Here is a 24,816-nt window from a genome sequence, read left to right on the forward strand (position 1 = left end):
TTGTTCTTATTTTTGTGAGGAAGGAGAACAAGAGGCTCCTGGTGAACCGCGTCCAGGTTCAGTGCTCTTCTGTTTTAAAAACCTCAGCATCCAGTTTTTCTATTAAACTGCCTGGCACTGTCAACCAGCTTGGGAATCTGAACCGGCCTAGCCATGCAGAAATTCTCTGACTAACAATTATATCAGCAACAGGATCTTGGATTACTGTCCCCGGGGACTGGGGCAGTGGGCGTCTGCTCCAATCATTACTGGCCATTCAACAAGGCTCTGCACTGCTCTCCGCTGTTAGCCATTGTCAATTATGCCATCCCTAGTGTAAACTGCAGAACACAAAGCTGAACTGCCAGTTCTGGCAGGAGTGTAACAGGATGACAGCCCGCCGCCCCCCACTCCAACCACCACCCACTCCCATCCACCCACCCACACACCCTAGGGTTCCCTGGCCTTCCTCCCCCTTCAAGCTACTTTTGAGCAAGATGCCTTTTTTGCTTCTGAATCAAGCACGCTATAGCCGTGAAAGCGCTAACCTGACCTCTCTTGTGTTCTGCTTGTGGGGTTAAGTGGACATGATGGATTACTATAGGCCTCATCTGGATTCAGCCTGGTAAAACTACACTTACAGCTGCTATCAGTTATCACTTTTGATTTCTTTATTTCATCACTTAAAGCTACAACACCCCTGACAAGCTATGGATCTATTGTATCACCTTATTGTAGTGAACACCTTTAATACTAAATTACCACTTGTGCTATTACTATTTGCCCACTTACATCATCAGAGGATCATGACACCATATTAATATTTAGGTTATCATATAGATTGTGTTCTGCCTTATGTATAATTTTTTCTTTCTTCAATAAGGTTTTTCTACATGTCTACTTTTGGAGGAGAGACCCTGAGCTGGACTGTTCACGAGGAGCCTGTTTAAAGTGAGTGCTGCCTGCTCTGATGGACCCTGTGCTGAGCTGTGACGGGTGACGGTGCGGTGCGCTTGAATACACCAGCTCTTTTGTCCTTCACACTCTGCGGCTCTCTGATAGCTCCTCCCCCTGTGCCCTACTCCTCCCTGCCTTGAGCTGTGATCTGCTGGGGCCTTTTCAGGCTGGGCCAGTGAGACATGGCTACTCTCTGTAATGTCTGGAGCAGACCCATCAAAAAAACATGTCAGCAGTCAGAGGAGGAGGAACTGAGAAGAAAACCATTTAATACTATTTTCACTTAAAACTGCCGTGGGAAACCTCTAATCTAATTGGAGCATATTTGACTTAAATAGACATAAGGGAGGAAGATTAAACTGATTTTTGGTAAAGGAATTAATAGGTCAACAACACAAAAATGATACTTTGTACAAAATCACAAACTGCAATAAGCAAACATGAATAGTGTATCACAAAGAAGCTAAAAGTATAAGAAAGTGGTTTGTAGCATGGTTGCATGCCACCTGGCTCTGCAGTAATGCTGGACAGGATATTTCATAAAGATTCATCACTGTCTCTCCGTCCGCTTTGACCTCATCTCACATCACAGCACAGATTAGACACCGATTATCCTCTAAATGAAGATCCTTACTCCTCAACCTTGCAGAACATGCTACTACTCTTCTGCAAGACAGGCAGTGGGCTTCTCTGCTTGCAAAGAAGGATCTGGAACACAGATAACATCCATATGGGTGATAATCTCACTTTGAAACAGCTGTAAAGTCACAAATGCCCCTACTAAACAGGTTCAAATGTTAATGCAATGTAAACAAGCACAGTGTGTTTTGTGTATAGAGTTATCTAGAAAGGCAGAGCTAGCCTTAGACATGGAGTCAATGCATAGGCACTCTAGAAGACACATCATCAATCACACGAGTCTGTGATCTGATGAGTGAATGTATAGACTGTAATGTAAGAGTGGTGTCTTTAACTCCGCCATAGCAGTGAGGCACAAAGCCTTGGTGGGTGTTTGCCTGGCTGCCCTTGCTTGGCAAAGAAGACACAAGGCAACCGACTAGCCGGATGAGGCTCAAACAATGCCAAGCATAACATGGAGTCACTGTTGTATGAAGAAGAAAACGCTTCCATCCGGTAGAATACCTACACTTGGATAAAAGTTGAATAAAGGGATTTACCATTTAAATGAATGGGGACAGTTGTGAAGTTTCCTCGACTGTTTTACATGTATTTGTAAATACCTGGGCTGTTTTTATTTTCTGGTCGGTCTCTTGAGAAAGAGCCTGGCATCGGTCCAGGTCAGCCTGGCTGTAGAGGCTGCGTTGTTTGAAGTATTTCTCCAAAGCTTTGTGCATCCTCTTCTGCAACAAAGAGAGCTAGAGGGAGAGAAGGCAGAGAAAAGGAATTGGTAAGGCAGGAGAGGAAATTAATGGCAGTGTTCAAGAAGAATGATGGAGGGGAATAGAGAAAGCAGTCAATAGCCCATTCTGCAGTACACGGGCCTGACAGGAATTTCACAGTCTCTTGGTTTCTCTGCCCACTCGTGTGCACTCATCAGAATCCAGTCACATCTGGCTGCCAGGATGGGGGGTTAATTTTCTCTAAATGCTTCAGCAGTTTTGTTCTAGCCGAGGCAAACTCTGTGACTGCAAAGCTGATGAGTAAAATATTTCTACTTCACCCAGTTTAACTTTATACCAATCCCCTCAAGACATATTTTACACATACACACAGAGTCATGAACCCCCCACTGAAACCAGAAATTATTCCTAGTCTCTTGGAAAGACATGCTGCTTGCTTTATTATTTGAACACAGTTTCAAGCAAAGAGGTTTAAATTCTGATAGATGCCATTGCTTTCCCCCCCCCCCTCCATCTCTCTACTCTTCCTACAAGCTTATCATTGCTTGGCAATGTGTTCCCCAGTGCATTGAAAACTAAAGCGAATTAGCTCAGTCATCAGCTCCTGAAGGAAAGACAATAACAAGAATGCTCTTTATGGTGTACCCTGTTAAAACTAAGAGCTGAAAGCCTCCATATAAACAAAGCATTGCTTTCATGTACAGTACAATATAAGGGATTTTTACAAGAGGCACATACAGCCAAGTGTACTCAGTTTCCAATTAATATTTTTTTCAATTCAAGATGAGAACATTTCTGTTTGAATCTATTAATACTTGTTGGATTCTGATAAAAATATCCATGTATAAAAAAAATTAACAATGCTGCTTCTCAATTTTAAAAGAAACAGGTACACTCTATGGTAGCAACCATTGTTTTTTTATTTAACAATTAATATATAGATCATATTCGGACCATTCCATCACCATAAACATTAGGAAAATTAGTTTACAACAGAAAAAGCATCTTTTGAAGTTAGAAGGCTGAAAAAACTGTGAAACTGAAAAAAGTTTGCATCTAAAACCACGTTAAGTATATCAAAGCTACATGTGCACATTCTTTATTTCAGTGGTTCCCAACCTGCAGTCAAGGCACTCCAAAAGGGGGCACCAAAGATCTTGGGGGTGGACACAGGACCCCGTCTGCTCCGATGTTCTCAAAATTAGATGTGGATATAGTTTGTTTAAATCTTAGAAATTCTTATTAGAAACATAATGTACAACAGCATGTTAAAGCCACCCTAAAAGTTGAAAAATAAGAAACTAAATAGAATCTGTTAATCTTGAGCAAAAAGTCAATTTTCTTTTTCGGGGAGTATTTTTAGGAGATGGTTGTATAAAGGTGTACAGCTGGAGGAAAACAAACTCAGAATTTTACAGTTTAAAAAGTTGCAAAATGAAAAGAAAAAGAAAAAGAAAAAACTCAAAATTTATTGGTTGAAAAATTCTTGAATTTTGGTATTAAAAACTTTAATCTAAGACAGTGTAATGTCTAAAATTTACGAGACACCAAACTGAAAGTAGTGGTTTGATTTGGTATGTTTTTGACTTCATAATCTCAGAAATGTTCTACGTTTTGTTTCATGTACATTTACAACTTGTAAGGAAAAAAAAACATTTTTTTTCTAATAAATAAACAACTTTTTAAACTTAAGGATTTCAAGGGTGTTTGTCTTAAAAAAATCTACAGATTGTCTTTATATTCTCTCTTTCCTTTTTGTAAATGTGGCCCTTATACATCATTGTAAAAATGGATAGATAATTAATTGTTGTTTTGGCAAGAACATGTATACGTATGCCCTAAGGAAAAAAGGCTGGGAACCACTGCTTTAAGTAATACCCTAGTTGTTATGGGGTATACTAAAAGACTAAATGTAGCACATGTTGGTGCTTGTAGAACTCCAGATATTACTTTTAGGAAATGTTAAAGGTGGTGCTGAGGTGGCACCTGTTGTAGGAGGAAACTAGTAACAGAATTACAATAATCATAATAAGAATAATGCTGTTAATCCAGAAACAGGGTTCTTTGAGTAAATGGAAAGATCATGCCGACATGTTACTTTACATATGGATGTGTTCCAATGCCATGGAAAGTTCAAGTCAGAATATATAGCCAACACCCAAATAATAGCTCCGTTTACATGTTGTAATATCTTTCAGTTCTGTTTAGGATTAATAAAACACAAAGATGCAATGAAATACATTCATAAAGGGAAAAAAGTCATTGTACATAACTTCAGATTATTTTAAGGCATTTTCTTTTGGGTTTTTGCTATGTATATATGATGTTTTATCTATATAAGGATTATTTAAGCTTGTCACTTTATATCATGTATTAAAGACATCTGCTGTCAGGGTTATTTTACCATGTAAGAGCACATAAGAACATGTTTTCAATGAGTCTCATAGTTGAATCTAACACAAGTTAATATGGACCCACTGCACACAAATGAATGGTGGAATGCATTCCAAACATATGCACTCAAGTTGTGATCGCTCAAATGATCCTGACAATGTTAAATGCATTTACCTCATTGCCTCTAGTTACAAACAAATTAAGGCCAATCACAAAGTGAAATATTTATACTAGCTGTGGAATAAAGTGCAAACATAATAGAGATCATTTATATTTGAAACAGAAAAGAAGCGGGCCTGAACGTTTCTGTACAAATCAGATTAAATATAAAAGGTCTTCATCTACATTACAGAAACATTTTTGATCATAAGCTTGTTTAAAAAAATTAAATTTGGGCATATAACATTTGCCGAGAGGCTGCTGTTGTAGAAGTGTGGAGTTGAAACAAACAAAAATGGTGAAGGCTGAATCCGGAGTAAAAGAAAATCAGGCTTTGATCATGAGCGTGGAAAATCCTGTCCACAGGATTTTATTTTTGCATGCATTTTTCACTTGATAACATTCATGCAGTTAGATGAGGAATTGCTCAAGTAAAGGTATTAGTCATTTTTGGAACAAATAATATGTATTTTTCATTGCAGGAGCAGTGTGGCTTCTTCCTGGTGTTATGCTTGTCGTGCGTAATTGTATTCCAGTTAAATAGTGTCAAAAACTATAAAGATTAAACAGCAAAATGCTGCGGTGTTGTCTCCCTCAACTAGTCAAGTCCTCCGCTGATATTTAAGAAATGAAAGCACATTTTTGTCTGATCCTAACCTGTTTTCTGCTGAGCCCTTACAAAAGGTGTATGAGCTGTGGTGAGCAGAGGCACATTTATAACACCATTGATAATAAAATGTTTCACCTCTGACCACCTTACAAAAAATATAATCAAGAAACTGTAGTAGGTATAGTATTTACATGTACCATCAACCTCTCCCTTAACTCCCCTTGGTGGCAAAACCACATTGCTATCATTACATTATGTCACATCCATCATCCTCCTCCACTCAAGTTATCTCATCATGATTAGATTGCTGCAGTAACCTCCTCACTGGTTGCAAAACTAAAACCTTCTTTAAAAGACTGAGCATGTTAAGAGGAGCTTTAAATGTAAACTGAAGCTCATTTGTGCCCACCTCGATCAAAATTTGGAATGATGATTCTTGAGGCTATATGCAATGTGCAATAATGTCATGGTCTGCTCCTTGACTTATCTTACAACCGTTTTCTCTTCATGTATTTTATCTTACTTTATCATTTTAATCCATTATTATGATTATTTTCACTACTATTACTATTTTGTAGATCTTCTGCAATATGGATACTGTGAATGCTTGCAGCCCTAGAGTATAAGACAAATTCACTCATGTGGAAAACCAATACCTATTGAACGTATCATTTAATTTTGTTTTGGATCCTAAGAGTGTTACAACATATGGAAACAAAACAGAGAGAGAGGACAGTAGAGGAAATTATTAGCCATAAAGCTGAATAAAAAAGGGGGCTAATGGTTGGCAACAAAATATATAGAAAAATATAGCTAAAGGTTATATAAACATTACCTTTGTGTAATAAAGAAAATACTTTTGTTCATGGTTTTTCCCACTGAGTGTGATCGCTGCCTCCTGTTGGGCCTCCATGAGGGTCTTCTGTAGACCGTCATAGTTGATTGCCAGCTGTTCATTTTCCTTCAGTGCAAATTTTAGAGCTTCCTGTGTATAGACAAGAGCATAAGATTAAAGAGAGGAGATTATTTTTGCTGTAACAATGATCCTTGGCAGTAAATCTTATACCGTTGGAAAGCCTGTTCATTTCCCTTTTAAATGATGCCACATTTGTAAGGAACATGCATTTGTACGATGAGCAGCAGAGCTGAGTTTGTAGGTTGCACCCATAAAAAAATTCTTCTATCTTTTCTACCAGAGACAGACAGCTTACTTTGCTGTTGCTATTGACTCTTGTTTTGAGCTTCTGGCAACCCCAGTTGCAGGTGCCAGTGGTCAGTCAGTTTCCACTCCAAGAATCAGCATACCACGTTTGACTGATCTGTATACGGCCCATGCAATAGGACAACTTTGAGTTTGTGTTTTGCAAAACTAAGCTGCAGCATTATTTGGAGTGAGCCCTAGTACCATCTCCAAACTGAAGGCCATGTTTCATATAAGGAGGGATGTCAGATACAGGCTGCAAAGTGGGCGTCCCAAGAAGACGACACTCCAAGAAGACCGTCTCCTCACCCTGTCAGGAACCTTTTGGCCATCTTCTACAGATTTGCAGCCAAGGTTTGTAGATCAAGGTTTGCATCGTCATGTCCGTTTATGCTGGCGTCAGCAACACATGCACTGGAACTTGAACATGTGGAGAAATGTTAGGTTTGGTAATGAGTACAGATTCTGCCTATGTCAGTTGGATTGTAAGGTCAAAGAGTGGAGGAAACGAGGAAAATGCTATACTGATTGCTGCACTGATAGAGTAACATCTTTCGGTAAAGGCAGTGTGATGTATGGGGCAGTATCTCCTTCACTAGAGAAACAATGCTTGTCATCACTGGAGTCAATTCCGATGCAGAGATATCGTGATGAGATTCCAGAACAAGTGGCAATCCTATATCTCCACAGTTTAGTACAAAACTCTATCCTCAATTATGACATTGTTCGCCTCCACAGAGCAGGGTTTTTAAGAGACTACCTCCAGAATTTGGAAGTGGAGAGGACAGAACAGCCTGCCAGCAGTCCTGACCTTAACCCCATGGAACACTTGCTGTTGTGGCTGTGTATGGTTCTTCCACACACAACTAAGGGTCCTGTTTGCTAAATGAATAAATGGCCAATGTGTCTTGTTTCTTCAGACTTTAATCCACCAAACACCAAACAAGAGTCAATGGCAGAATACGCTGGCGCTGGAAGAGAAGATTTGGCAAATTTTTCATGGGCGCAACCCACTAACTCAGCTCTGCTGCTCATCCCACAAATGCATGTTCCTTACAAATGTGGCATCATTTAAAGGGGAAATAAAAGACTTTCCAACAGTACAATATTTATAGACAGAAAGCATTGTTAAAACTATGAAATAATCAACCAAACACAAATTTCCTTCATTTTTGTGCTAGGCTTATATATTTACAGTAGTCATCAAGTAACAACCAAAACACATGCAGATCAGTATTGTAACAAATCTAAATAGGGAAAGCACTGGTCTGAGTACTTTTTCCAACAATCCAGATTCCAGCCCATCATTAAAGGGGTGTGTCCAAGTCTTTTTTTTTTCTCTCAGTAAACTAAACTCAGTATATTTTGCAGTGCAAAAAATCACAGTAATCAAATGTCGCATAAGATAAGGTCAGGACTGGCTATTTTGCTAGTTGGCTAAGGCTGGTGTCCCTCTGTGACTCAATCAAAATACCTACCTATGTTAACAAACAGTATTCAATATAGATCAACCACTTCATGGCCAATTTCCAATTAGATTAATAGGGTCAATATCAAGCCCTGACACCAATATGGTGCGTTTCATTTGTGTTTACCCTGTCATCACAGGTATGCTGAGGATTAGAGCCTTTCACTCTTAGATATGAATTTACAGTCAAAACAATCAGCATTAATAAGATGGCCATTTATGTTTGTAACAGAGCAAAGCTACAAAAGTAGAAGGATAACAGCTGAGGCTGCAAGAAACATGACAAAGAATCTAAATATGTAGCAAATAATGACATAGGTCAATATTTTCATGACTCATCTGCTATGCAGAGATACCTGCCTAAAGATGTTTATAGTGAAGGGAATTTGTCAGTAAATATACAGTCCTGTACATGCTGAGTTGAAAGTCTGCATCAACTACTGAGAATGGACTTTAGTTGTATCAATATCCAGCAATGTGTGAATACAGTACTGTATGCCTTTTCTTTGTTTGTACTGTAAATTCAGGTCGTTTAAATGGCAGGCATACAACATTGGACACTTTCCCGAGGAATCAAGTAAATAAATCAAATTGAATATGTGTCTCTCTGCATGTCCTCTTTTTATCTGAACAATGTTTCCCAAGTGCTGGATATGTGACTGGCGAATATCTCAACTCTACCTGCAGACATAATGAAGTGTGTCTCTGCAGTAAAACAGAACAGCACTAAAGTGATGAGTTTAACCCAGCAGAAAGAGGGGCTGTAAACATGACAAATGCCTGCTATTGATTTCAGGTTTAATTACTCCATGCAGCACTGACAAAGCCCATCTGATGCTGTTGTGAAGTGTAAATGGAACAAATTACACTTCATTGCCCATAAGAAACTGATAGCGTCGGCAGTTTGCATTGTTTACTTTGTGCTCACCATACGACAGGCCTTGATCAAATAAAAAAAATAGGTGCATGTATGAAGGATGAAACACTTTTGGGTATGAATAGGTTGAATAGAGAACAACTGAAATGATAAAAGTCAATCTATTTTAACTTGACACACCCTGTGTTAGTATATTTGAAATTAAGACTTGTATGTTTTATCTTATACTGCCATATACACATTCTCAATGGATTTTTAATAGCACTGACCAATATAACTCCTTTATAATAAGGGGAGCTACAAGATCTTCACAGAGTGAAATATTAGGTCTGTATTTTTAGAAGAAATCTTTTCCATAAGAATATTTTGAAGCGTCTAACCATTCTGCTTCATGCACTGTGATTTCTGAATGCACACTGTGCTTATTATGTTATGCTAATGCAGACATTATGTGTGCTTTATTTGGTCGCAACGATTAAAGTGACCAATTTCCTTACAACTTCACTCTCTGTGATCTTTTTATTTGCTGAGGAGTATTGTTGTTATATCATCTTATTCCGTCGACTGAAAAGACTAAACCCTTCTTTGCATGACTAACTTTTATCTGGCTAATGGGAGTTGTGTCTATGAGGAAGACTTCTAATTCTTAAATTGTCTCACGCCAACAACTTCTTTAAAGTTGCTGCACTTGGATGCATGGCGGCTTAAGCTCCATTGCCTTTTCTTGTTTTGAACTAATGCATTCTTGATCACCGTTTAATGAAACTATATACCACATGGCGATTTCACATTAGATAAGCCATGTGAAACCCCCATCAGCAAAGAGGCTCTGGCTGGGGCTGATAATCCTGCAGATGAAAACCTTACAATAAATAGGGGGTTCTCTTACAAAAGAGAGTTCAAATACATGCCATTTTGTGCACAGTGTGCTCCTGTTTTTAAAAGAGGCTATTTCTGATATTGTTATGAAAAAAAATCCAGACATTAAATGCTTATTTGATATTTTAAACTGTGTGCTTACAGTGTAATTGCTATGTAAAATGTTGGCCTACAGGTAACAGAATGTGCACTGCATCTCACCATGACACGCATCATCAAATTCATCCAGACAAAAGACTACAACAACAGTGAGTTGTCATTTGTGGGAAAAGCACTTAAACAAGATTGACCATGGCTTGTAATTTTAATTGCACACAGCTCTTTTCTCTGCATCTTAAGGGAAGTATTGTGACAAGCAATGTGCTGACACTAATCCACAAACAAATAAACAATGAGATGTTTTTTACAGCTTGTCTCACAGTATTTGACATGACAATAAGTCACATATTTAGAGAGTTGTACTGAATAACATTTTGGTACCTTGGTGTCTTCCATTTCTTGTTTCCTTGCTGTAACGTGAGCGGTGTGTGTCTGCATGGATCGCTGTGTTCGTTGTTGGCAGTTATTAATATCTGACTGCAAAGTGCTCATTATGAGAGCAGCTGATTTGTTTTTGGATTCCACCACATCAAAAACACTTCTGGGAGGAGGAATCAAACACAAACATGAAATCAGTTACCAAAAACATTTTCTGAAACTCAAATATATATGATTATTACATTAGTGCAAGATGTGGCATGAATTTATACTCTCATTAAGGCATTTATACATGAAATACTCCACTTTTTATGATCAACCCAATAACTAAAGGAATACTTAAAACCATTATACCCCATTCCTCACTATACACTGTGATTGTAGTTTTTTCTTTTCTATGACTTACTGAAATTCTGCAATGACTTCTGGCATGCTTTCAGACATTTTTTCCATTGAATCGGAAGCATCTCGGTAGTCTTGGCACTCCTTTGTAAGGTCACTGGTCCTGTTTAGGATGTTGTCATATCTCTTTATAGTGGCAGTTTCTAAATCCTGTAAAAGCAGTAACATTCGTGTTAAAAAAAATCAAGGAAAGTAAAAAGAAATAATTTAGAGGGCTTTTAGATGGGATTGTATTGCTCTATAGCAAAAATAAAAATAAACCAAATATACAAAATTAATGATGATTAAAGACTCTATATAAAAGAAGTCTTCCTGAGCAAATGTCCTTGGACACAAAAAGAACGATTTTATTTAAATCTTGAGTTTTCCTCTTACCTGAGCTTCTGTCAGCTGGTCACATTTGATTTTCTTCTCCTTGTCAAGGTTGGCTAATGTGTTCATGTGTTCACACAGCATCCTGTCAAAATTTTCAGTCAACTGCTTGGTTTTCTACACAAACAAAAGATTTGTCTAAATGACAGTGAATTAAACCTTCCAAAAAATTACTGGCAACACTCTAAGTAACTACAGACTTTTAGCATTAATGAAGCATTAGTAAAGCATTAGTTAAGTCATCATCCATAAAGCATTATTTATAATTGAGACATCATTTGTAAACTGAACTATGAATGCTTTATTGATGCATTAGTGACAAATTTGTAACAACTAGGGTTGTCAGCATTATTGCTTTAATTGTATTGTCATTATGGTTAGTTTAAAAACACACAGACAGCTCAGAGGACAGTCTCTACAACTTGTGATATTGAACATTCTGTTTTTTACTGTTAAATTACTTCTTTTTCAATCCATATCAAGTTCCTTTTATGTGGTTTAGTTGATGTTTTAATATTTGATCTACCAGAAGCTCAGTATTTCCTGTCAAAAGAAACATGAAGCCAATTAGCTATTACTAAGCAGTGGGGAAATGGTGGTTCTACATCCAGAAACAAGGTAATCAGGTCATCAAAACGAAGTTGCTGATTGGTTAAAATGGTCCAGCATATCCAGCTGCTCTTCCTTATCAGCTGGACATGTGTGCAAAAAAATCTAAAATTGAATTTGACATTTGAATCCTTAACGAAAAATTAACATTCAATTTTAGTGAGGAAAAATGTAGTTTAAAGTTTCTTTAAATTTAGTTCGAAACCTATAAGTTCAATTTCAAAAATTGTATTTCAGATTCAGTTTAGATGACAGAAATTGTAATTAACAGACTTAATTTCAATTATTCAAGTAGAGAAAATCAAATACAGATAAAAGAAATTCAACTTCAGTTTCTGCTGACATATATTTCTGCCCATAGATTAATTACGATCTACTACAGGCATTTTAGGATTAATCACGGTTAAAAAATTAATAGTGATTGATCACACACGAATGTCATTTCAAAATTTTGACCACCACGAAAATACTTAATAGTTATCTTCTATGAAGCATTTCTAAATGCTTTGTATGTTATTCATTAGCACAGCTGTAAATGTTTTATTGATAAATCAGTGAAGCATTCATAACCTTAGCCCTTACCCTAACTGTACCCCTTTACCAATGCTTTACTAATCTATTAATAGAGCATTTAGAGCTGTGTTCATAAATGACAAATAAATCAGTTAATGGTGCTTTTAAATGATGGGACAACCATGCACAATGATTGATAAAGTCAGACTTAAGTATTTACTTTCTTAATAGTGTGTAGTTATTGTAAAATGTTTTCAAAGTATCTTCCATGTTGATGAAGAATTATTTCAGTACCTCAACTTTCTCCTCTAGAGCTTTCATTGCTGAGGATGCATCATCAAATTCTTCCTGGAGTTTCTTGTTGGTTAGTGCTGAGCTCTTTTGGTGTTGATTCAATTTTTCATTTAAATCTGCACACTGACCCTGATGCAAAAGGAAATTAAGACAGAATATAACTTCTTTACAACACATACACAAGGGAAAAAAACTATTGAGTACTATAGCTGGAGTGGTATTGTGCACATTATGCAACAAATAAAGTCATGTATTCAGACTAATGTAAAGCTCCTGATAGAAGTTTTTCACTGGTTATGAAACAAAAAAAAAATACATAATGATCCACAAAACACAAGAGAGAATATAAATGCCAAGACTACTTATTTTTTATATTCATTTTTAATGCCTAAAACAGCTGCTGTCGGTTAAGTGTCAGGCAAGGTGATTAATCTTACAGTATAGAAGAGGATTTGACTACATTTTACACAGCCCTGAGTCAAAGTGAATGGTATATTTGATGACTATAAGACAACAGGATATAATTTTAGTTGCAAGGAAATACACATGTTCAGTACAAGGTCAACAGCAAAAGTTTCTCACCTAATAAACCATTGTTTAACTCAAGCTAGTACACAGAACATATCAGTGTAATGCTTGTTCGTAAGTATTCTACAACAATGTTAACTCAGTGTGCCCTCACTGCTCTACTGGCCCCACTACTGTCTTGCACAGCTTGACCCTGGAGGGTTTTGGTGTGCTATTTTCAAAACTTTGAACAAAAAGTTTAAATTGATATTTGCCCTCTGTTCGCAATTTTGTGCGTATAGAATTCCTCTTCCTTGTACTGCAGCTATGGCAGACACGGATGCTTTCCTGTTACTTTTGACCAGAACAAATTAAATTCAACAAGGGATGGTTAATAAAGGTGGCAACTGTTATTGACATCCCTCCAAGACCTGCCTATAAACCCACCAGATTAGTATGAACAAAACTTGTACTGTCTATTAAAGTATGTGACCAAATAACTGGACCTGCAGAACCCAGCATGGTCATGTATAAATTTTGGACTTACAGAATTCTCCTTTACAGTGTCCCTCTATATGTTCTTAAGTGTATCTGACATCCAGCTGTTGTATACATTTCTTATATTCATCTATTTAATCATTAAATTCTAATTTTCCTTTATTTCTTCATCATTATTTATTTACTTTAATGTCATTATCTTCTTATTTATTTTCTCTTTTGTTTGTCTCTTAAGGGAGTTAGGGTTTGAGTTGACAGGCAGGGGTCGGGGGAATTTATTTTATTAAGAATATCTTCGTGCTAGGTACTTTCAAAGCAACCAACACAGGTTTTCTTTCTCTGTTGTACATCCATCTATGAAAAATGACAAAACTAACCTAAGCCTTAATATTGTTCGGTTCTTTTTAACTTGTGTTTTATAAACTTCACCTCTAAACACAAATACAGTCCTATACAACTAAGCTGTTAAATAGAAAAAAAAATGTTTACAAATGAACTGTGGCTGGTAGTTTTGAAGTTAAACCATCTTTGCTGAGCTACTTTTACTGCTATTCTAAACTGTGTGAAGTGTACTCTTTGAGAATGAAATCACAGGGCTGTCTCATGGATTTACCTTGAGTTTCTCCAGGGAAGTCATCTGACTGGTCAGATCTTTGTTCAGGTTTTCAATCTCTTTCTGCACAACATAAAACACGAACTAAACATCACTGATGTAAGCATCAAGTATTTTCCATAAAAATAAATATGTCATTACTGACCCTGGCCTTCTGCTCTTCCATGAAGGTGAACTGTTCCAGCTCTTCTAGTTTAGTCTGGATGACACTGTGCTGGGCTACAACTCGGGTCACTTCCTCCTCGGCCTTTTCCCACTGCTCGTCATTGTCAATGATTTTCTGGAGCATCTGCTTTCTCTCCTCACGCATCTGCCTCACTGCCTTCTCACTAAAAAAAGCACATACACAATAGTGATGCTAAACACACGTCTGGTATAGTACTGTATATAGTCACACTAGATCCAGTATTTATTATGTTCCCATAAGCTTTACTTTGACCTGGTACCTCTCAGAAAGTTTCCTCTTGTACTCCTCTACCTTATTTTCAAACTCCATGTTTTCTTGACAAAGAGCTGTAAAAGCATTGCGTTTTGAGAGGAGCTGCTCTTCTACGCAGGAAACCTCTGCTTCCCCACTGAGTCTCTGTGGATAACGTAACATATAGTGTGTCACTGCGTGAATGCACACGCAAAACACCTTACAGTGCCATGAATTTAAACATTATTAGCATGCATAGCTTCAGAGAGAGTCCAATCAGTCTGGCAGTTATGTGCAATGCTCTACTCAATGAACTATCAAGACCCACATAAAAAGGTAAAGCACACCAACATTTTAAAGAAAGGATCACATTACTGTGTGTATACACTACGTACAGTTTTCTCTATGCGTTCTTGTAGGGAAGTTAGTTTATCTTTTGATTTCTTATTCTTCTGCATTTCTTCTTCAAGTTGAAATTTCAACTCCAAAACCTGTTTGAAAAGAAAGAAAGACAAACAAAAGTTGGACCACAACTTCATATGGTTTAATCTAACAGTGGTTGTGGAGGATGTAATAACCGTGTCTTTTTCAGTTTTCTCCAGCTCTATCAGTTCAGGGATACGTTGTCTTATTGCTGCACATTCTTCCTCAGTGAGAGTGATCATCTTTCCAGCATCCTCTATTTCTGCACATATACCATTCTCAAGCATCTTCTGTGAGTTTAACTCCTCCCTGGAGAGAGAACAACAATAAATGTAAAATTAAACTAAAATTATACAACAAAGCAAAACGGTTTATTATGGCACAAACCAGTAGGTAATAAAGCTCTACAATTGAAAGATTTTGTTTTCTGTGTAAACGTTCACAAGTATGACTCTATGATTAGCTGTTAACATTAAAAGCTTGCAAACTCCATTGTTTGAAAACATCAGAGTATTGTGTTCAAACTATTTTGAAAGTCTGTTTGAAAACAGGTTATATACGGCTTAGGTAGAATGGTTTGTGATATCTTACTGGTGAAAGTCACAGTGTTGTTGCTATGATTAAATATACCTTTAACAATGATGCACAGCTTTGATTATTATTTCTCTATTTCTTTGTGATCCAAAAAAAATCTTCACTGAGGAATTAATTGGGATGCATTAAATTGGATTTTTGTTGTTGTTGGATGTGCCGATATTTACAAATTTAATTTAGTCAATACAAATAATCATACTGATATAAAAATGTAGTGCATACCTTAAACTGCAGTCCTTAAAGACACTTGAAAGTTTAGGAAATGAGGCTTAAATATAAAACTTCAGCTGACGCCCTTAATTTGCACAGTTTTTCCAGAATGCCTTTTGGCATTAGACACTTTAACACCACTACCACTTGTAGTCCCTTAATCTTGAACGAATGTTCAAGATTAAAGTATATGAAAATAAAAAGCAAAATTGCATTGGATGAAGAAAATATAGCTTTATGAAAGTACTTAAACATATTGTTTTAAATATTTAAACATTAATTTGTATTCAAAAAGATATTTTTAGTTGAGGGAAGTTTCCACAGTGTAGTTTAACTTGAAATGTTAAGGCAACAGAAATGTGCAAGTAAAATTTTGTTAAATAACCCCCCCAAAAAAAAAAAAAACTAGGTACCTGCTACATGACAAATACTGGTTTTCAGTATTACTTAAGTTTTTAGGTAATTAGTTGACTTAAATATTTTTATTTCTATTAACCTAATGGGGATTACAATCTAAACTATATATCTGAATTCAAGTCAACACAGAAAAAGTATTTCCACTTAAAAACTCTGACGTAATCAGTTTCAAAAAATATTTTGATCATTTTCAACTTGTCTGGTTTTCCAGTGTAGTATTACCAGATTTTACCTCCATAGTTGTGGCACCTTTCCTTCAATTATTTGGCTTCCTATCTTTTGGTAAAGTTCTTTACTATTTTTTTTTATTTACTCTGATTTATTTTCAGTCGTACGTAAGGAGAGCACAATCACTGTACTAGACTTGCTGAATCAAAAGTATCTTCTCTTTTGCATTGTTCTAAAACATTGTTTTATAATTTCAGTGATATTTAATATCTAAATTCTACGGATGCAAAAATTGTCTGCATGATATTGGCATGGGCAGATTTTAAAATTTTGGAAAATATTTCCAACCAGAGGTCGCGTTTACCGAATATTCTCTGTCATTGAAAAATGTTTTTGAAGGATGACAGAGAATTTTGAAGGCTATACGTTGACGGACTGGAATGATGAGGATGAGCCTGCATTTCAGCGCACACACACAGATGCATGGGCCTTTTCCATTTAGCACACATGGACTATCAAAGGAGGTTGTTTAATCTATTAAAAATCTTGTAGCCAGTGGGCTCTATCACTGACCTCGACACCGTAGATTTGTAAAAGCACGTCGGTCTCTGTGCTGGCAGCACTGAGAGGCTGCTGTAGGTGTCTCAGTACACAGGTCGGCATACAGAGTGTTAAGGCCTTTGCACAATGAGCCCATTTCATGTTGTTCTAATCGCGTCTGCACATTGATGCCATTTTATTCATTCCGTTTTTTTCGGAACAGGTTTGATTTTATACAAAAATTTCGTATCAGTCCAAGGTGACAGATGATTCAAAACAGTTCCCGCTGCTTCCAACTCGCTTGCTCACTACCGAAACCTCAGTTTGCTCATTTATCATGTGGATATCAACCATGGAAATATAACAGAGAGATGGGTGATTGATGACTCAGATCTGCGCCTGTTGCTTTATTCTCTCTTGCTCGCTCACCACCACCCGACCCCCTCTCTCTCTCTCTCTCTCTCGCTCTCTTACTGAAACTTCACTTTAAACACTATAGTTTTCCTGTGTATTATGTGGATATCAACCATGAAAATGTAACAGATAAAGGCATATTTTTGTAGCCTACTGACGGGTCGTAACAGAGACAAAATTAAAAAGTTGTTCTCCATCTCTCCAGCTTGTCTCAGAGCTATGACGCATGAGCGTGCTGTATGAAGCTCTCTGTAAGGATGGATCCAGCGGGATTTTAAAGGAGTGACAGAGACACAGGCTCGCAGTACGAAACTATTTGCCACATTCTACAGATTTTCGCAGTCAAGGCAAATACAAACGCACTTGACTCAGTGTGCAAGGTCAGAGTGTGACATTTTTTCAGATAAGACTCCTGTGGAGCAGACAAAAATGCGCACGGCTCCACAGTGCTGCCTTTTAACAACTTGTTACCAGCTGTGGTCGTCAAACTACAACATCTTGACACTAAAAATATCCTTAAAGCTGTACGTGATATCTTAAATGGCGCAGTTCATAGTTGCTTGCTTAAAGACAGGGATTGTTGCTCCACCGTCACTGTGTAAAAATGATGAGGAGTAAACGCTGTGCTGCTTCGTTCATCTTTCTCTCGGTGCCATTAAAATGCAGAACCTCAAAGACTGTGTTTTGAATATAAGTTTAGAAATGGTGCTTCATTAATTAAACACCAGAAATAAAGTCATATTGAATTATATTATATTACAGATATTAAAGAGAAAATTATAATGACGGATTGTAAAATGGCATGACGAAATTTTTACGACCCTTTCCATCAAAATGACGGACAACAAAAAAGTCCAGCGCAACCTCTGTTTCCAATATATATCAGCTGTAAATCACAGCCATAGAATTACTGTCAAATAATTTGAGTACAATGACAGAAGATACTTAAAATGGTTTAAAATAGAAATGTGTTCAGTCAACTCAGGAAAAAGAGTTGAAAACCGCTATTTTGGATTTAGTGAGTTAACTTTGTTTTTTAACAACCTTCAACTGTTTGGTGTAATGGTGTAGATAGCTCTAGTGTCCATTGTCTTGTTACCATACTGTACATTTTAACTACTTAAAGAGGAAATACTCACAGTTTCTTTGCCAGCTGATTCTTCGTTGACATCAGCATATGATCCATTGACATCTTTTCATTGTTGGCTTCCAGCTCTATCTTTTTTAATTCTTTCTTCATCTGCATGAGATTGTTCAGTATTTCTGAGTTTTCTTCATTTGCCTAAAGAAAGGGATGACAGTTTTTCTCAGATATTATTAGAAAAAATGCTGACACTGACAGCACTGTTTGACTTTTGTCTAATTAAACCCTGTTTAAGGAGGTATTCTGAACTCAATACCAGATGGCCACAATAATTTTTTTTAATAAAGTAAGCCAAGTAAGTCCATTGCCTCCTTCAGGGGTCCTAAAGCTACACGTGTTTCGAAAAAAAGTTGACCTGTTGCTTGTGACCACTCTATTCCTTCCTCTTGACTGTGTTGGCACACTTTAATGTCGTATTTGTATGAAGACATTTAACTCGAGCTACAGCTAAGGCTGGATTGGGTCATTAGATTTGGATGTATCCTGACTTGAACAAAAGGAATTAAACAGGAGACAAAGCTAAATGAAAAGTCAGGGAATTAAACAAACTTATTAGGATTCATCCTCTGGGGACTGTGACAGTCTGGACCAAATTTCATGGCGATTCAGTCAATTGTTAAAATGATTTCACTCTGGACCAAAGTGCTGGATGAACACTGGACCAATAGACCGACAAACATTGCAATCCCTGGTGCTGTGCTACTTGTGGATTAAAAAACAGAGTTAGAAAAGAGCAAATGGGCAGGAGAGATGGAGCAAGTATGTGCTCAATTCAGCATGGTTACTTGTTGATGTTAAAAATGTACATGAATGAAGTGTAGCACTTATCTGTATGCTTTTACAAAGGAGACACAAGTGCCAGTGACCAGGGATTAAAATCTACGTGATCTTCCTCACATCAAACTTGGAAAGTAAAAACCCTGTCAATAAAATTTTGATACTGATACAACTGGACTTTAGTCTTATAACTAGATAGTTGATTTTTGGTAAAATATCAGCATAATTCAGCCCATCTGAGATAAGAAATACAAACATCAAAACAATCTTAAAGACAAAAAATGATCAAATTCAAGGTTACCTCAGCCTGTGCAGTGTTGATCTCATGTATGATGCCTCGTTGTACTTCCATGTTTTCTTTTACAATGGGAATTTGCTTTTTAGCAAAGCTAATGTCCTCCTTCAAGCCCTGGTTTAACATCTCAGTGTGTGACATCTTCTCCTGGGCTTGAAAAAGTTTCTCTCTTTTCATTTTGAGCTGCCACTTTAGTTCAGAGATGTCTCTGTTACAAGCTTCATGCTCTGGAAAAAAGCAATATCAAAAGAAAGAATCAATTTTAAAAAGTTTATTCATTTTTGAACAGCAACAGCTCCATGGTACTTCAAGTTTCAAATACATCCTTGAGGAGAAGATAATGCCCCTTGGTCACTAACCTTTTTGGACGGCTAAGGAATGTTCTTGCTGCTTCCACAGTGAGATACTGTCTATTTTGTTCTCCAGGAAGCATTTTCTCTCCTTTTCTTTGCGTAGAGCTTCCTCTGCTGCCTGTCTATCAGCTTCTAGCCGCTCAGTCACATACACAACCTCTCCAAGGACATCATTTATTTTCATCAATAGTGGAGGTAATGGATAACTTTCTAAAAAAAATGAAAAAAATAACTATTGTATCATCACTTTAATCTTCATGAACCAACACATAGTCGATAAAACATCTTTATGTAAAGCTATTCAAACAGACTGAACAGCTAAAAAAAATTCTTGAAACAAGTTTACCACTCTTTCTGAAAGATCATTTTCCAGTATTTTTCCAGGACATTTAAGAGACAATTTAGCTTGTATGAATGAATGGTGTCAATACACCAATATGGTCCAAGTCTGATTCAAAAGATACAGGATTATGGCTACAACCATGAACACTTGCATAGTAAAATGATGACGAGATGGCCATTGAATAATTCAAACATAAATGTAGATGTATAGCAATTCATTTGATGCTACAATAATGGTTTGGGCATTTCAAAACTGTTTTTTTTTTACTCTTATTTTCACTTGGAAATAAAGAAAAACTAGACTTTGTAAAAACCCAACAAGCGATAACATTTCATCTCATTTATCAGTAATGGATTCTAAGAAGTACATTTTTTCAGGCCAAGAGCTGCCCCTAGCATGTGGTCTACGCTTATTACTGTCATCTATGAACTATCGTCACTGTTTCAATCCTGACATAATCAAGCCCTCTCAAGAGACATTTTCAAGTTTTGAGAAATTTTGCATCATGAAATTATGACAATGTTTAAATATTTTTCCAGGACAGGACAAGATTTTCCTGGACATTTGGCTTTTCCTCTCATTTTACACTTGTTTTCTTGTGACTTGAAACTTGGTCAACTTTTTTAACAACGTTTTGAAGGTTTTCCAGGATGTTGGCAACCTTGTAGTAATATAAACCTAAAACATGGATACAATTACCAGAAAACTATAGATGGCATGTAACTAAATGAAAATAATTTGTTTAAAATCTTAACTATTAACTGAGGCTCAGTCCTTGAAATACTAACTTGTCTATATGGCAGTAGTTTTCAAACTTTTTCTGCCAAGAGCACACCAAAGATCAAGCCAAAATCTTGAGACATCATATTCATACCCATGCAAAATAACCTCTACATTATCTTTAGTTGTTGTCTAGTTGTAGTTATATCCTACGATTGCAGAAAATCCCACAGCAGACTTACCTCATCTGCATACTATTTAGGACCCACTGCTCCACAGTAGATCATGTATGCTAGATACTTAAATGCTGGTCTTTTATCTGTATGTGCATTGAGAATTGTGCTTGCTTTGCTGCATAACAAAATAGAGTCCTTTTTTCAGAGATGAAGTAATGGCATTTTGACCAAAATGTGCTCACCTCTTTCTCTTATTGCGATGCCTTCTATAAACAACTCGGTAGACATCACTGATTCAGTATCAGAGTCCCTGGACTGAAATCTGGTTAAAAAAAATAAAAAAATAAATAAACTTTAATTAATTTAGATTTTTTTCTCTATTTATGTTTCTTGAATATAATGAAAAGTAAATGGAAAAACTTACTTTACAGTTCTGCTGCATTGCTTGCCCTGATTGATCTGTGGTTGATAGTTTAATAAAGGGAAAAAAGAATTCAAAACAAAAATATCTTGTCATTCATCTGTTATTTGTCTTGTAATCTTCAAAAGGTCTAATTCTGAAACTGTACCTGCTGATACCAATTCTCCACTATCATCTTGAACTCATGGATATGGTAAATGATACTGTTGACATGGGGCAAGGGACTGTTGAGCAGAGCACAAGTGCGCCGTCTACCTGAGCACACTGCATGTAGATCTGCTTGGTCTGAGAAGACACAAAACACAGAGAACTGTAAATCAAAGTAATCATGAAAACTTTAGATAGCACATGAAAATCTAGTCTTCACTTATTTTTTTATTGTGTAATGGCACAAAATCCCAGTAAGGTCTAGAAATAACACACTGATGAACCAGCTCTCAATGAAAACCACATACAAACAGGCCTTTATTGGAACACTGAGTTTTGAAAAGTGATTAGAGGACTCTATTGGGCTGGGAAAGATCTATTGTGATTTCTTACTTTTACCTGATACTTCTTGAAGACTCTGCAATATACTAGAGGCATCAGTGTAAGAGAATGGGCAACTCACTTGAGCTTCTCTAGACAAACCCAAGGGCACAATTCTTGGTGGTGAAAGGATGCCATCTGGCTGACAAAAGGGTAAAAAACAGCAGTGGTGCAGATTGCAATCTTTCATTCGAATTTTCTTGAATATACAGTCTCTGTTATGCTATAGTGGCATACTTACATACAAGTAAAACTAACCTGGTGGAATTAAAAATGTTAAGATACTGATGATCATTTCAATGCTTATGGCAAAACCTTTACTGTCTAATATGAACCATAACTGTCTAATATGTGAGTGCTACAACAAATCTTTTTTTAGCAAAACAAAAAACATGTTCTGTCAAATAATTGTTATTGAAACAAAGTGATTAGAGTTGTCTCCAATTTAGGCTACAATTTTACTTCAAAATCCTTTTAAATGAAAATGGGATCCTTCGATTGTGTGATTGTTGCCCAGTTGATATGGGTTACTATCATATGTCTGTTCCTGTCTGTGATCATCCACCTATCTTGTCTTTGTGCTGACCAACTGTTACCTGTCATCTTTTAAAGGACAGCATCACATGTTTTGGTAGTTGCTAGGCCTGTGTAGAAAAGGAGGCACATTATTAAGTAAGAAGTAGGTTTGTTTCACTTCACTCTATCTGAACCTGACCCTACCCCACCTGTGATAACAGTTATTCTACCATAAAGCTTGATAAATCAGCAGAGTGGCTTGCTACTGAGCTGACTCAGACCAATACATAAGAGTTGAGGAAAAACTGCAGGGAGACCCGAAATATAAGCCATCTGTTGCTGAGCAGTTTAGATGAATAATACACAGTGAAAGAAGCAAGTGGGGTAGGAAGGTGGTAAAGCAATATGTCATCAGTGGGCTGAATAAGCTCTAAATCATAATGGCAGGGTGTATTATTGCATCAGAGCAGGCCCATGTGAGACAGAGAGCCAATAATCCATATCTGCTTACCTTCCACTGATGGTATTAGATAGTTTAATGTGTCTATTATCAGTATGTTTTCATATTTATTCAACTTTTTTTAAATTTCTAGAGCAGTCTATTTTATGCACTGACTGATAAACATGATACAGTATTCAGGATGGACTTTGTTTGGCCAGCTTTTTCGGCTTTGGGGATTTGTGCCATTTTGTTGTCATTTTCAGACCTAACTAAAAAAAAGCAGTATGTTGGGCTTAAAAGACTACCAAGATAAATAATGAATGCAGAACCATCATGTAAGACCAATTTAGCTCAGACATTCATTGTATTTGAAGTGTTTTATTGTTATAACTGAGGATTGCCATCAGATTTTATTTACTTCTACAACACACAACTGAAGCATAATCAGTTTACTACAATGGCATCAAAATAGAAATAGCACAAAACTATTGTACTCAAGTAAAAGTACAGTTACTCTGGTTAAAACTTACTTAAGTAGTGGTCTATAAATCCACTCAAGTAAAAACTATCTAATTTAAAATTCACTTTAAGTACAGAGTACTGAGTAGTTACTAGGGCTAAACACTTTGGGAAAATAATCTAATTGCAATTTTTTGTCCAATATTGCATTTGCAATTTGACATGTAATCATAGTTTTTAAGTTCCTCATATTCATCTTTTTCAACAAACACAAGCAATAAACAATTTTTCAAGATAACCAGCACAATATTAGATAGATTTAACATAAACTTTCCTTTCCTGGAAACTGGATAATTTTGACTCATGTTGCAGATGCAATTTGAATTGTTATATTGATGGGAATGAGCATTCTTATGACATTTTAATTTTTAATTAATAAAGCATTTACAAAAAAGACAAGTAGATTTTTTTCAAAACTATTCGAGAGAAAACTGATGCTTCAATGTTTACCTGATATGTCGACCATAACATTATGCTGCAAAACAGTTTTTTAAAGATAGATTTTTTGGGCTTTGTTGTGCCTTTATTGATAGAGTAGAAAAGGGGATGGAATCAGAAACAGGGATGGGTGGTTGGGGGTGTGGGAAAGTAAAGTGGTTGACACATTTCAGGTCAAAGAAAAAATGACAACTTCTGTGATTTGGAAATTGAAGTAGGACATATTGCAATTGAATCTAAAACCAAACAAACTGCCCAGTCTTAGTGGCTTGGTGGATACTGATGGGTTTTACAGTAAAATCTGATCTATCCTTATTGTCAATAACAACATGAGAATATGGATCTCCAACAGGTTTTTCAGGGAAAGTCACACCTTTATAATAAAGTAAATACAACAGCTGTTTGTTGATGTGATGTGGAATCATTCTCTCACTATATCCTGCTGAATAAGTGGAAAAAGTAGAAGAGTATTGTACCAACCACAGTTTTAAAGTAAATACACTTTAAAAACTTCTCACCATGCTGACTTGTTCTTCCCTCACTTGATGGGAATCTGTGCGGTTCAACGTCTGGCATCTCTGAAACTCGTCAGTTAAACGTAACCAAAAGCAAAACAGCCGTTTAAACTCATCCGTGTGAAAACGTCGAGGCTCCTCTTCATCCTAAAATGGTTTGGGAGAAAATATAACCGGTCAATTGTTGTTTCATTTGCACATTTTCGGAAGACAGCACTGGTTCTAAATTCCACTGAATAATTTTTCAAAGTTAGCCAAAGTTAGCTAAAGTTGCC

General features: G+C 36.6%; 1 protein-coding gene across 1 annotated transcript; it reads right to left on the reverse strand.

Annotated features, from left to right (window-relative positions):
• Nucleotides 1-925: 925 nt before the first annotated feature.
• Nucleotides 926-24,624, reverse strand: LOC121520690 (coiled-coil domain-containing protein 178). Its single transcript, XM_041804266.1, is given in 19 exon segments — nt 926-1,138; nt 2,178-2,312; nt 6,296-6,445; nt 10,366-10,525; nt 10,769-10,914; nt 11,140-11,253; nt 12,553-12,681; nt 14,171-14,233; nt 14,316-14,499; nt 14,617-14,753; nt 14,984-15,079; nt 15,167-15,320; nt 18,494-18,636; nt 19,577-19,797; nt 19,930-20,133; nt 21,405-21,484; nt 21,587-21,637; nt 21,727-21,868; nt 24,545-24,624. Coding segments are annotated over 19 exon segments (2,580 nt in total). The 5' UTR covers nt 24,603-24,624.
• Between the last annotated feature and the right edge of the window lie 192 nt (nt 24,625-24,816).

Source organism: Cheilinus undulatus, linkage group 13, assembly GCF_018320785.1.
Source record: "Cheilinus undulatus linkage group 13, ASM1832078v1, whole genome shotgun sequence".
Lineage (NCBI taxonomy): Eukaryota > Metazoa > Chordata > Actinopteri > Labriformes > Labridae > Cheilinus > Cheilinus undulatus.